The sequence below is a fragment of the Sander lucioperca genome, chromosome 22, assembly GCF_008315115.2.
Source record: "Sander lucioperca isolate FBNREF2018 chromosome 22, SLUC_FBN_1.2, whole genome shotgun sequence".
Taxonomy (NCBI): Eukaryota; Metazoa; Chordata; class Actinopteri; order Perciformes; family Percidae; genus Sander; species Sander lucioperca.
In genome coordinates this window covers 11795511-11809215 of record NC_050194.1, presented here as the reverse complement: position 1 = coordinate 11809215, position 13705 = coordinate 11795511, and the positions used below count along the sequence as shown (strand labels likewise).

Sequence of the window (13705 nt, the reverse complement as noted above, 5' to 3'; positions counted from 1 at the left end):
ACATCGAGACAAGCATAGATATAGAACATATAGAGACAAGCCTCCACAAAACCCTGCGCTACAAAACCACACGCGCGCGCGCGCACACACACACACACACACACACACACACACACACACACACACACACAGCCCTGAAGACAGTAGTATGTAATTCAGCATAGCAGAAGATTACAAAGAAATAAGGAGATCCTTGAAGTAAAATCACACATATTTCCATGGTCCAACAGTCAGAAGTTCAACACTGTTTTTATTTATTATAAATCAGTACATTTTATATAAAAAGGACAAATGGGTCTGAAATAAAACCATTGTAGATGTAAACCAAACAGATCAGATTATGGCCACCCTCTTACCACACTGAACCCATACCACTGAGTCTTGATTAGCCAGCAATTAACACTCATCCCAATATACCCTAGGCTATACTTAAGATCAATCTACAGTTTGGAAAAGGTTTAAAATGGAAATAATGTGGTTGACATCAATCTCTCTGCGAAGCGTTGCAAGTAGCGCCTAAGCATGCCATCGATTTTTGTGCAATCCATTACAATCATCACCAGCAGCAGTCAACATTATTTGTGAAGTGTGCACTTTTTTTGTATAGCAGTTCAAGGATGTGAAGACTCCTGAAGGTAAACAATATAAGGTTTGTGTGGCACCCAGGGTAACAGTCCTAAATGTAACTCAGGATTAGGCGTCATCTATTGAGAAATGACCAAGACTTAGCTTTAGTCGATTTGTTGTGTTACAGACCTCCTACAATATGATTAATGAGGCATCTGAGAAAGGCCAGCATCATTGTGTTGTACACACTTAACCGCTTCTTGAGAACAAGTGGACATCAAAATGGTAGATGCTAGGTCAAAAGAAAGCACAGCCAGCTGCTTGAACAAGCTAAGCCGCTCACTGCACTAGTAGCACTCAAAAACACAAAATGCAGAAGAGAGGGTGGGTCTGTTGCCATGGAAACCAACTTGTATTTAAATGGATATTACAACTTTGTATTATCTTTAAAAACAAAATGCCCTTGTGACAGAATTGTAATACATTACTGTTTGCCGTGTATTTGCAGGCCAACAGTTGAGTGAAGGCAAAAAAGTGCAACCAATTCATCCTCACAGCACTGCAAGATAAAAGTATACAATCTATCCAGATTAGTCCAATCAAAATGATTTCACTGACCCTGACGGTAAAGCTCATATTTTGATAGTAATAAATTATTTGTAGACAGGTTGCCAAAATTTCCCTTTTTCTTTAATATTAACTATTTGCTTGTACTAAACACATCAGCAGTGTTACCAGGTCAAAATTAAATGTCTTAAATGGGAAAAGGTTATGGCTTTCTGTTGCCCGTTTTTAAAACCAAGCTAACTCTGCTGGGTTATGGTAGGTAGGTGGAGGTTAAAATGGACCACATCTCCATTTACTAAAACACACATGGGAGGAGAAAAAAAAAAGAAGTAAAACAATAACTTAAATAGAAGTGCTTAAAACATAACAGTTCTTAGAGCCCTTTCAAAAACCAAAAAAATAAGGGTGCAAAGCAGGAATCCCACCCAACAGAAAAGGAGAGCAAAATGAACAGCTGTAATGATAATACTAATATTCATCCAATGATTCACAGATGTACAGTTCAGATGTAGATCATATCCTTTCCTCCCTTAAAAATGTTTCTTGATTCGTGGTCAGTGGCCCCCCCATGTCTGTGAGCCGCGGCTTCCCTCTGTTTCAAGTCTATCTGTGGTGGGAGAACACTCTGTCTCAGTACACCTCCCCTCTTCCTCCTTTGCCGTCAGTGCCTGTTCCTCCTCTTTTTTCCTACGCTCCAACTCCCACTCCACAAAGGTGTCGAAGAGGCTTGGCCAGGCCTCGTCCTCGCTGTAGTTGCTCAGGTCAGGCCCAATAGCCTGGGTGAAGTTCAGGAACATGTTCCATGTGTCCCTTGAGATGCCCCGAATACTTGAGGGGTTCTCCGACAGGAAGTCCAGCCAGTGCTCCAGGATCGCAGGAGAGTCCTGGGTGAACACCAGGCGCCACAGGGCGATGGCAATTTCGCGCTGCAGCGAGCGTTGGCCATCCTCGGCGTCCAGGCCAAACTGGAAGGTGAAGCGGTACAGGTCCTTGAAGTTCTCCTCACCCTGGGCGTCCTGCAGCATGACGGGGAAACGTGAGCAGATGCCCTCGAGGCTGTCTGCCTGAATGGCCTTGCAGCCATCAACAAACTCCTTCCTGGTGACACAAAGTAAACAGGACCAGACATCAGAATGATAGTGGACCATTTCACTTGGCAAGATAAAGCCCAGAAGCAAAGAACATACTTTCAACAAAGCTAAATACCCAGCACCAGAGCTAACGCTAACTAGTCGCTAAATTTACTGAGAGCTACAATAAAAGATTGTGAAGTCATCTAATGCAAACAAAAAGGGCCATGTGTCTATAATAACTGTAGATAACTACTATAATAACTACCTATAACTTTGTTGTTTACATTTCCTCTGTTGTATATATTGTACTTTTAGATTTATATTTGAAGCACAGTACTGGAGGAGGCAAACAAGCATTTCACTGCACAACGTAGAGATATGTTAGTATATGACAAATAAAAATCTTTAAAAACCTTGAAAGCAGTTTAAGGAATACATTTAAAAATTGTACGGAAAACTGTTCACTCTTTTAAGGTAACATTGACAAACATTATTTCACTTCAGGCAGATGTTCTTTGTTTTTGAGCCCTACAACAATATAGGCTTTCAAAGTCAAATATAATATAAACAGCTTCAGTAAGCATCAGTTGACAATGAAACACGTTGGTAACCAAAGTGTAGTGTTGTCCAAAGCCTTTGGATAGAAAAGTGCTGAGTTAAAAATCAGAGAGGGGGGGGGGGGGGGTATGGCCAGCAGGCAGCCATATCACTAACTGCAGTGGGTGTGCAGAGCAAGATTCATTTCCTGTGTGCCCCCTACCTGATGGTGGAAAACTGTTTGTGTGTGTCTAGTTGAGCTGCAGAAAACTGTGTTTGAGAGGTGGGATTGATGGACCACTGCACAGAGAAAGACTGAAAACTAGAAGGTCAAACACCTGCAAGTGTGGGTAGAAGTGTTAGCCTGATGCGCCAGGTTGTTAACACAGAACCATCTGAGAAGACGTCATTGGAAATTGTTTGGAAAAGGGCAGGCACTTAAAAAATACCTGGCAGGTAAATGGATGAACTGTCCGGCTATCACGTCCGCCATTTTTGTTTTGAACGAACAGTCGCGGCCATCACACACCCCTAAACCATGCCTGCAGCTGCCAAGGGCTCCTCACCGGACACGGATTGGTTCGGTCCGCTGCTGTTCGGACACTAACGTATTACTTGAAGCCTGACAAAATGGATTATCTCGTAATCTCGTGATATCGCAAAAATCCAGCGGATTATGCAAGGAAATAGAAGTGTAGTTATTAGGCATCAAGCTAGTTATTGGAGGGGCACAATATTTTGGTTAGCCTGAACATGTTATCGATATCAGAAACCATACAAAAATGGTTTCTGGTATATTAAAGACAGGGTGAACTCCCAATTTGTTAAGTGGACGATTTTTTAAAGTATATATGTATATTTTAAAATTTTTAAGCATTTAATGTCTTTATTTGATAGCGATAGTGGAGAGATGATGAGGGAGAGATACAGAAAGATAGAGAAAAGGAGCCCAGCCAGATTTAAACCGGGGGCGCTGATGATGATCAGCACATCCCATGGGTGATTTGTCTGTTAATAATAAAAGTGTTTAAGTGTGAACCATTTATTACAGCTATATTATACTTTCTTCTTAAATGTAACAATTACTGACCAATTATCTAAAAACTTTTTACATTTACCCAAAATTTGTTGTTTCCTATTTTCATTGTTCATTAGCATGGACACCAGCAGCCTGGGGCAAAGTGCCTTGTCAGGAATAAAGGTGCTATCAGTGACCAGCAACTGGGCTAGTGGTCATGTTGAGGTTTACCAATAGTGTGTCTGTAGAACATGTCTGTAGAAACCCCCCCCAAGCTGGAACATGGTTTGTTATATTTTGGTGCACAGCCTGTGCCCTAGTGTTTGTTTGACGTTTACAACCCCTGTGTTGTCTCCCGAGACCGGGCTTTTTCACAGTGTATTCAGGGGGCAGACAGCTAGCAGATGAAGGAGAGATTCCTATGATTTGAGACAAAAATTAAATTGCGACGAAACCATGCAGGAACTCATAGCGCACCTTTAAGAACCAGACATTGGTCGGTTCAAGTCCTGCATGGACCAAGTATGTAGTGTGGACTGGTAACTGAAGAGGTGCCAGTTCACCTCCTGGGCACTGTTGAGGTGCCCTTGAACTGCTTGGAGCACCTGACCATCTCCCCAAATGCATGTCTATGGGTCTTGTGTGTGTGTGTAGAAGGAGTGAACAAATTGAATTCCCCCCCCAGGAATTAATAGTTTAAAAAAAAAAGTATTTCTTCTTTTTCTTCTTAACAACTAGGCCACCAGGACACACTGAGAATTGCCAGATATAACACCAAGATAAAAAAAAAAGAAGATATATTTATATAATAACAGCATCTTGTGTGGTAATTAAATCAGGGCAGACACTAATGAAATGTGTTTTAGTCATCTGGGATGAGGTATCAAAATGTCAGTTCTCACCTATACTTATGCAGTAGTTATGCTAGTTCATCCTGATAAACAGATACCAGTGAAAACAACACGCCTCATTCCCCAAACCTCCACCTTACCTTGTAAACTTGCACATGGTGGCTGCTTGAAACTTCCAGGCAAGAACAAGCACACGGAACTCTGCCGGGTCCACACACAGGTCATTACAAAAACTCTCCATGCCTTCCTCCAAGATGGCATCTTCCTGTTCATCCTTGTAGCAGTGGAACAACTCCTCAATGCGCAGCATTGACAGCCCATCTCCATCCAGACACTCGTCCTTGTGCAGTTCCCCCATCACCGCAGGGATGACGGGTGTCTCCATTGTAACCTCCAACGCCTTGGTGCCATTCGACAGCTCGCTGGTGGCTTTGCTACACAACGCACTGGGCTCTTCTTTGGGGCCCCCACCACCAGCACTGCTTCCTTTCTTGTGGTGGGACTTGGAGCCGCTCTCCTTGTCTCCACTCTTACTGCCGAGTGAGGACGTTGGATTCTTACACTTGGTGACACACTGACCCATGTCTTCCTCCCTGGTCTGTCTTTCCTCCTCGCCTTCAGTCCCCGTCCGAACCACCTAGACGCCTCTTCTCTGGCCCTGCGAGACGTCTCAACATACCCTCAGGCCTGAGGTGAAGAACAATTTAAAAATGTTAACTGTCATAGAGTGCAGCTCTAGACTGAGTCAGTCTTGCTCACAAACAAAAGATCAAGATCCACATTTCTGTGGCTATTAGTAGAACACGATCAAACTACAGGGATTGTTGAACATTAAAAGGTCAAGAAGTTACGCTACCTGTACCAAATCTTCCACAATCCACTGCCAGACTTAAAAACCCTAAAAAGAGAAGACCAGAGAAAACAACAGTCTATATGTATACATCCAATGTGTACACAGTGCAGATTACCATAGAAACCTCTACAAAAAGAAATACAATAAAAACATCACAGGTAACCACAGAAACCTACTGAGGTAGAATTGGTTTTGTTACATAGAGCCACTAAAAAAAAACTTTAGGTTTTCCTTAGTGTCATCTATAGGCAATTAAAATATTGCCTACCTTGATTTATATAATTTATGATGTATCTTATTAGCTTTATTGTTCTTAATTTCACAATCCTATGTACTATATCCACATCAATGACATGTTTACCTTTGCTTGGTATCAGGAGTGAGTTTCACCAGGTTCTACAATAGTATAGGCAGTGTATACAGTGTTGCTGCCATACTACATCCCAGCAGTAATGGCAGCAGATGGAAAAAATGCAATCACAGAAATGATAAACTTGCTAAAATAGCAACCATGGACCAAGACGGTGGAGCTACTATGGTTGCCAAGAAAAACTGCAAAATATTTTCTAAGCCCTTTTACAGCTATAGTTATGTCATGTTAGCACATAGACTTTAATGTGATTATCACAAACCTTTGGTGGCAAAAATTCAATGAAAAGCGGTTTCCTCTATAAGGTTTCCAGTTTTTTTATACAAGCAAGGTGCATGTACATGCATGGAAAAGATAAGGTCACACTGAAAAGTAACATCGCTATAGGAACTTACATGTTGCCACAGTAGTGACTAAGGTTGTGATTGGCACGTCAAATAACTTGAGAATATAAACTTAATTTGCAGAACATGCAATAAGCAAGTAATGACATCAGATACTTTTATGGAGAGCAGGATGAAAATTTCATTACTGACCGGACTGCATGTAATGTGTTTGTAGTAATCATACTAACGGAACATGTAAAAGCCTTATCTCTCTTCTACCTAACCAATTACTGTCAAACTAGCCTGATTTCACACGTACGTTAATGCAATTAATCATTCTGCTATAACATCTACAATCATAAAATGTATGAGTTGATCAAGTGTTTGATAACTTATAAAAGTAGCTGGTCAGGAAATTACTTACAGACAATCCCGCTGAAGGCATTTGCCACAGATCAAAGTGTCTTTCTATTCTCCTCCATCATTGTGACCTTGACATCCGCAATGCTGAAAAGACACAGGATCTTGTCATCATAAACAGAAAGTGATAGCACATCATTCCCTAAACCTGCAGGACTATTTTTGTTAAAATGCTATGAAAATGTAATTTGAGCACAACAAATTATTTTGCCTCATTGCTGGATTATTCAATCACTGGTTTATAACTACTACAAAGAAGATGGTTATAAAGCATTTGCACCGAAAATATGTTGTGCGGTATGGACTCAAGCAGGGCTTTAACGTCTTTGGTTCTGGGGTTGAAAATCTCTAACATTAACATTAGGTGTTCAGTGACAGACCTTTCACAGGGCACTGGACTTGTAAAATCCACAACGTCTTCGAGGTACTTCTGAATTCAATGTTTAACTTCTGAAACCAACTTTTACTTTGTGTGGTGATCACTGATTTTGCCCAGCCACGATTCCTAGTCTAAGGTAAGGTGTTTTCAGCATCGAAGCAAATCGACTGTACTGATCATTAAACTGGGCATGTCCAGGCAAACGTCTCACTGGAACATACTGGCTAGCTTCATCTAACTAACAATTTGACGGAAGTCTGAACGCCTACTTATTCATTAGAATTTGTAATTATCATCAAGCTAGGCATGCTATGGTAGCCAAACACTTTAACGTTAAATATCCAGACATTAGTTTAACTTAAGCTAACTAACGTCAGATTGTTAGTCCCCAAACTGAGAGACAACAAAGTTGAGCTAGAATACGAATGCGTGATATTTGCAACACTGTTGTCAATGTACAGCGTCGGTTAAGTCAGGTAGCTGCTCTAAACAACGTTAGCTAGCATTAATGTTATTTTTACCAAGTTATGTTCGTTGGGAAGTGGCGAGCACAAACAGGATCAAGTGAGCTTAACAGCACACGCACAACACCCAGTAAACAGCGTTTGGATAACCATGTACACCTGGCACTTTCATCTATTCACTAATTCAAATGGTACTTATTGTGAAGCTGTTATCGATTCACGAGACATCACCGCCACCGAGCCATTTACATCAAAACGTTCTGGCCCTGACGACGTCGTCATAGCTAGCTAGCACCAGCTCGGTTAACTAAAAGTTAGCTATCGGCTAAGCTAGCTAGGTCTTTCGATTAAGACACCGAACAATTATCATAGTAAAGAAACTTACCTTTTGGACAATTCTAGTGTGTGTAATGTGATGTTCATAACTCCAGGGACGCCAGTACAAAGTAAGTAGTTAGTAAGTTGGCCAAGGTAGCGGAGCGACCAGAAACGAACTGAGGCAAACTCGTCGCGTTAACTCATATTGCTAGCTAACTAGCTGGCAGCTGACAAAAACTTCCACATCAATATCGAATTTAACCCCGTTTTAGAAAAAAACAAACAAGTAAAAAGCTAGCAACCACACTGTGCTTTTGAATCCATTATGAATTGTGTTCGCTCTTTGGAGCGAGTTAAATGACCACCTTGGACTAGCAGCCTATTTCTTTGTGCTTCCCCCTTTTTTCGTCATTGAGTGTAGCTGCTACATTGTGGGCATTTTCCTGCATCACTTCCTCCCTGCCTACCAGCAGCCAACAGCTGATCTTCATCTCAGCGATAGCAAGATTAATCTTTTAATTTTAACAAAGTAACGGGGTGGAAATACTACATTACACCCATATGAATAAATTACCACAATGTCAATTACTGAATCACGTGTTTTGATGATGACATTTACACCATTGAGATAATAATATTGAAACGTGTCAAAACCCCTTTGTAACTCATCTGAAATGGCTTAGACTTGTCTATAAATAGTGAATTGAATCTGGTGACGCTACTGCTTTATATATGGGTTAAACATCTCCAACTTTACCTACGACGAAAAGTAAAGGGCACTCGTTTCTCTTTATTTATGTTTTTTCTTTGCAACCGGGGAAAACGTCATCATCAAGCGACAAATGTGTTTCTGCTCTCCCATAGATAAGCTTCTCTCCATAGCTACAATTGTCGAACAGTTCTTCAGACACAGTCGGTAGGTCTTTGTAATATTAAATACGTAAAGTGAGCGCAATGCCAATAATGCATGTCTTTAATGTGAATGGCACTCTTCTCGCTATGAATGTAATTTCTGTTATTTAACAGCAGACGTATGTTGTGAGGAGAACGCTCAATGATAGCTAACATGTATCATAACATTCATGTTGACAAGTGTAACGTTACATATACAAGTTAAGTATTTCATTAACGTTATTAATGGTGACTTATGGCATTATTCTTAGACTTCCTTTACTCTCAACCCAACACATATCAGAACATACGATTAATACTTCATAAGCAGTCATGTATCAGCTATGTTTGGGAAACAGGTCTGTGTTGGTTTTAGTGACATCTAGTGTAGAATGATGAGAACACCCCAGGCTGGATAAGAAACCCACCAATACGAGCAACTGCCCCGGGGCTCCAGACTTCCCCAAAAATCCAAGGTTCTTGTAATATTAGCTATTCTTGTGAGACTTTATTGTAGAGATTGTTATTTCGTTTTTGTTTGTTATGTTATGCGCACATGATGAATATACATTTAAATAAAGTTTTATTTAATCAAATCACTACAAACTTACTGAGGCACTGAAAAACTGGGTCACTTTGGAGTTTTTTCCTACATAGCACTGGTTGGTTTCTTGGTCTCTGGGCAAATAATGGCGCTGCCACGTTTAGTCTGCTGTGTACATAACACTTCATGTGAACTTGGAGGTGTCTGGTGTCAGGATACATATACAAGGCACTGAAGGCAGAAGGCGGGTGATCGAGAATGGCCCAATAGAACATTTTTGCCCCAGAGATCCCTCACAGATTAATCTGATCCTGGGGACACCAGAAGGGGTTTTTCCCTCTGGTAACTTATTGATCATAAGTGTATGTAATGTCCAGCAAGTTGGTATCAAAACTAGAGGCCTATTATGTGTTACATTGTCCCTAAGTACAGACAGATACATTAACAATTGACAGAGCAAGTGTAACTTGACAGAAGGGTGTAATCATTATTGTAATACCTTCAACCTTGTTAAAAAAAACATTTCTTAGCAGGAATTGAAAAGTACACAGTCAGAAAAACAGTAACAGGGTTTGTAAAGCCATTATTCTTTTCAAACTTAAAATTCTTTATTGTGCAGGTAACTGCTGTTATTGAGCATCAATGACGTCCTCCACTCGCAGGATGGTGTTGTCACTGTACATGCGTGTGTTTCGCATCGCCCGAAGCTGGCAGGCACAGAGTGGAGTTGCAAGTGATACAGAGAGTGAGAGACAATACATACTTCAGGAGGCCTGCACTCTGTTCAGACAGAACCAGCAGGTGTGAACAACAGCACACTGCTTACAGAAATGAAAAAGCGGTAGTTGTATGTCAGTTTGCATGACTAATCTTTTCTTCTGTGTGCTTCTTATCAGCTTACAGATCAAGAATCAATAAAGAAGTGTATAGAGGAATGTGTAGCAAGGATAGAAATAGGTAAGTGAGTGAAGAGATGCCACACATTTCCTTACATAAGTCTAATCCTACTCAGGTGAGGAGTGTTTTTGATGTTTTCTTTTTGTCAAATACAAATCAAATAACGATTTATACGGTGGTACTATCTAGCTAATATAACACATCTAAATGAAGTAATGTTACTGAGTGACTGAGCAAGTTCAGATGAAGGCCTGTACTACGAATCAAGATCAACATGCCCTGGATTTATTTCAGTTACCCGGCTTCACCTAACCTGTGTCACGACGCTGGTTAACAACTAGTTTAATCAAACTAAGGTTTCCCAATGCGCGCGTTCACATAAAAGAGGTGGTGTTTGCACAGCATGACCAATCGCAAACATCTACCAGAGCCGCATATTTTACATAAGAAGAGCAAACTATAATTCTACAGAAATATGAAGAACACAGACACGGTTTTAAAGGCAAAACGCAGGAAGGAAAGCTGACAAAAAAGCCGACGCTGTTGTGCGTAAATCACAACGCTTATCAATATCACTTCCCCATCAGTCAGGCACAATCTGACCGTAATTACACTTTCCATAAACTGTCGTTGCTTTAGCCTATTATGTTAACAGTTGCAACCCTGGCAGTGGTACGCGAGATCGTGAGAGAAAATATAAAAACATAATTCAAACCGATGTGCGCATTGGCAACACATGGCTCAAGCCGACAAATAGCCTAATTCCCTCCGCTGAAAATATATATCTTTAATAAAAATACTCATCAGGGAATGTTAACGGGGTTGTCGGTCTTTGAATGTTTTAAATGCGCACCGAGCTCCGCCGGAAGAACGGTGACGCCGTTATCAATCGAGTATTGATTGGTCAGTAGGCGATGCTTTTACACCGGTTGATCTCTAATCTCCAATTTAACCTGCTCCCGACCAGGTTAGGTGTTCAGCATAAATTACCACAGCGATTTAACCCGGTAACAAGTGATCCATCGTCGTGATACACAAAACCCTGGGTTGAACCTGAAATTACCTTGTTAATGCTAAATCTTGCTTCGTAGTAACAGGCCTCTGTGTTTCAGCAGGAGTCGGCAGCAGAGGAGTAAACGTTGACATAATGTTCTGAATGTTTGACAACCAAGAGCATTAACAGGGTTTATATTGTCATCAGTTAAGTGAAATAAAAACCAGCTGTATTGACTGACACAGACACACAAAAATATGCCCATGCATGCTTGATGTTTTTTTGTTTTTATATACCATATAAGAGATGAGTTCAGTTGGCAAAGAGGCAATATTAACATGTTCAGCCCTTCCCTTTTGACATTACAGGTGCTATCATTTGGCCACAGGGATACTTTAACTACAGTTTACATCCTGCCTTTGAAAGGAGTAAATCAGGCAAAATCGTCCATATTCTGAGAGAATCAGCTGCTCCGTAGAGGACCAAGGATAAAAAGCTTTCCGACTTTGGAACATTTTGTAGCTATTTTGTAGCTTTTTTATGGTTTTATATAATGTTGACAGTCAACACTGACACTATAATTGTTTTTCACAGGTCTACATTACAGGAACCCATATCCAAGGGCTGTAAGTAATAACCATTTATTAGACAAATTGGATATTTCTTATGTCCGTGTGAGTTATTGTGGTGTTGAGAATTTTTTATTTTGTTCTCTGAATGTTCCTGTAGACATACCTACCACCAATGGGACTGGCAACTCAGAAAGGCAGGAAGATGCGAGCGCAACAGCGCTTGAGGAAGCAGGCCAAGCCAATATACTTAGAGTCACATGACGAGACCTGATGCTTGATTACCTCGCTCCTCGCCAAGAGTTCCAAGTTACCACGGGCAGGAAACTAGAGTGCAGTCACAAGCTGATCTCATGGGCTGAGTTGTTGCAAGCACTCAATGATGCAAGAACACATGTCAATTAGGTAATTTTCATTGTCATTTTCTTACTGTAAACAGTAGCTGAAGATTGTCAGCTTCTGTTCAGCTCAGGAAGGCAGTCAGCATGGAGTGACCTGTAATATAAGATCAAGTTGTATATTTTATTTATTTTTATGTGTAAAAACTGTTGTGATGTATACTTTACATTTTTTCACAACTGCTAAGACACAAATAAAGTTGTATTAAAGTCTTTTATTTTAGTAATACTTATGTGCGTTGATGAAGAATTCATGTAGTATCTAGGCAAGATATTACACTCAGCAGTGACTGTCTTCTCTTTTCCAAGCATGCACCTTTTTAGGAACTACCCCCTAATAGTTGCCCCATTGCCTTAGCGTTTCCATATAGGTAGCCCATTTCTTCACGCAGAAAATATGAAATAAACTCCAGGAATGTTGGCAACAGCACAGAGGAAGCTGGAGATACAAATCATTTTTCACTCATCTAAAATCCATTGTAGTGTATGCAGATGGTGTACTTCCTTTGAATTTCTGAAAAACTAAAGAGGAAGGACTGGGTGAGGTAGACGAAAGGCCATTTATAGTACAGTACATTTCCATGATAACAGACATCCAAGCACGCGCAACAATGACAACATGAGAAGGAATTTACAAAGAGCTTTCCAGGAAGGCTTCAAAACAGGACCAGAGAGGGATTGAAAAACAGAAATAAAAAAATGTGTAAAGTTTGTGATAAGACATAACTTAAAAGGTGGGAGGTAAAAATAAAATAAGTCTATAATATGTGTTTTATCAGTGGTTTCAAAACTGGGGGGGTGGGGGCGCTGCTAATTATAAATAAATAATGCATGGTTCTGCTGCACTGCTAGCAATTCATGAACAAGTTTGTGAAAGGACTGCTAGGTAAACGTAAAGCCAATACATACATAAATACATACATACAAAATGTGGCCTCACATCAGACAATACGATCACAAAATCAGGGTGGCCGTGTCTCCTAATCACGCCTCTCCAGGTGTCTGTCATTGCCCACATGTGCATTGAAGTCTCTCAGCAGAAGTATGGATCTATGGACTATAGATGGACTAGTGACTAGTTGGCTTGAAAAAAACCCCACTGTGTAGTACCATACAACAGTTTTTCATCTATTCACCTGTTTGTTTTAAAAAGGAAAAGGTAAAAATGCTTTAGACTGAATCTAGACGCCTTGATTTATTTTATCGATCGAACATGTTCTTGTAAAGGAGATGTGACATCTTATGTTTTCCATATGCTCTGATGAGGCTACAGTATGAGAGGTAAAAGAGCTAAATGTATTACTTAAAAGTAACCATTTGTTTTATTGTTGGAGAGATATACCACACTTACATCCCTTAACATCTCATACTCGAACATTTGGTCTGCCCTACAATAGATTTGTTTTCTTTTTTGAAATAAAGACATCTGTGTAACCGTAACTGTCACTTCAGACTTGGGCAATAATATATTTGTATACAGAGTGTAGATAAATCTTCTAGGTTCATCTAGGATGTACAGCTTGCCTTGACTCAGGGAGGGATAGGAATCAGAATCACACATTTTTGGCGCTTTTCCTGCCATCATATATTGTTGATGATGTTGTGTTGGATTTGCAGCTTTTGCAGACAAAAAGTATAAATAAATATAAAGCAAAGACTTTTGTAAGTC

General features: G+C 40.4%; 2 protein-coding genes across 4 annotated transcripts; one reads left to right on the top strand and one right to left on the bottom strand.

Moving 5' to 3' along the window:
- Positions 1-224: 224 nt before the first annotated feature.
- On the bottom strand, positions 225-8214 carry dcun1d3 (defective in cullin neddylation 1 domain containing 3). Of its 2 annotated transcripts, XM_031291201.2 has the most exons (5): positions 7811-8214; positions 6587-6669; positions 5470-5511; positions 4754-5300; positions 225-2232 (listed from the first exon to the last, which is right to left on the bottom strand). In XM_031291201.2, exons 4-5 carry the CDS (start codon positions 5194-5196, stop codon positions 1689-1691), a joined length of 987 nt encoding a protein of 328 aa, XP_031147061.1. In that variant the 5' UTR covers positions 5197-5300; positions 5470-5511; positions 6587-6669; positions 7811-8214; the 3' UTR covers positions 225-1688. The 2 variants fall into 2 exon arrangements, with proteins under 2 accessions (XP_031147061.1, XP_031147062.1); XM_031291202.2 differs by lacking the exons at positions 6587-6669; positions 7811-8214 and adding an exon at positions 5828-6572.
- Positions 8215-8534: 320 nt separating this feature from the next.
- On the top strand, positions 8535-12254 carry lyrm1 (LYR motif containing 1). Of its 2 annotated transcripts, none has more exons than XM_035997228.1 (5): positions 8535-8659; positions 9841-9979; positions 10075-10135; positions 11664-11695; positions 11799-12254. In XM_035997228.1, the coding sequence occupies exons 1-5, from the start codon at positions 8586-8588 to the stop codon at positions 11910-11912; spliced, it is 420 nt and encodes a 139-aa protein (XP_035853121.1). In that variant the 5' UTR covers positions 8535-8585; the 3' UTR covers positions 11913-12254. The 2 variants fall into 2 exon arrangements, with proteins under 2 accessions (XP_035853121.1, XP_031147063.1); XM_031291203.2 differs by having other exon boundaries at positions 8566-8659; positions 9798-9979.
- The last annotated feature ends 1451 nt before the right edge of the window (positions 12255-13705 follow it).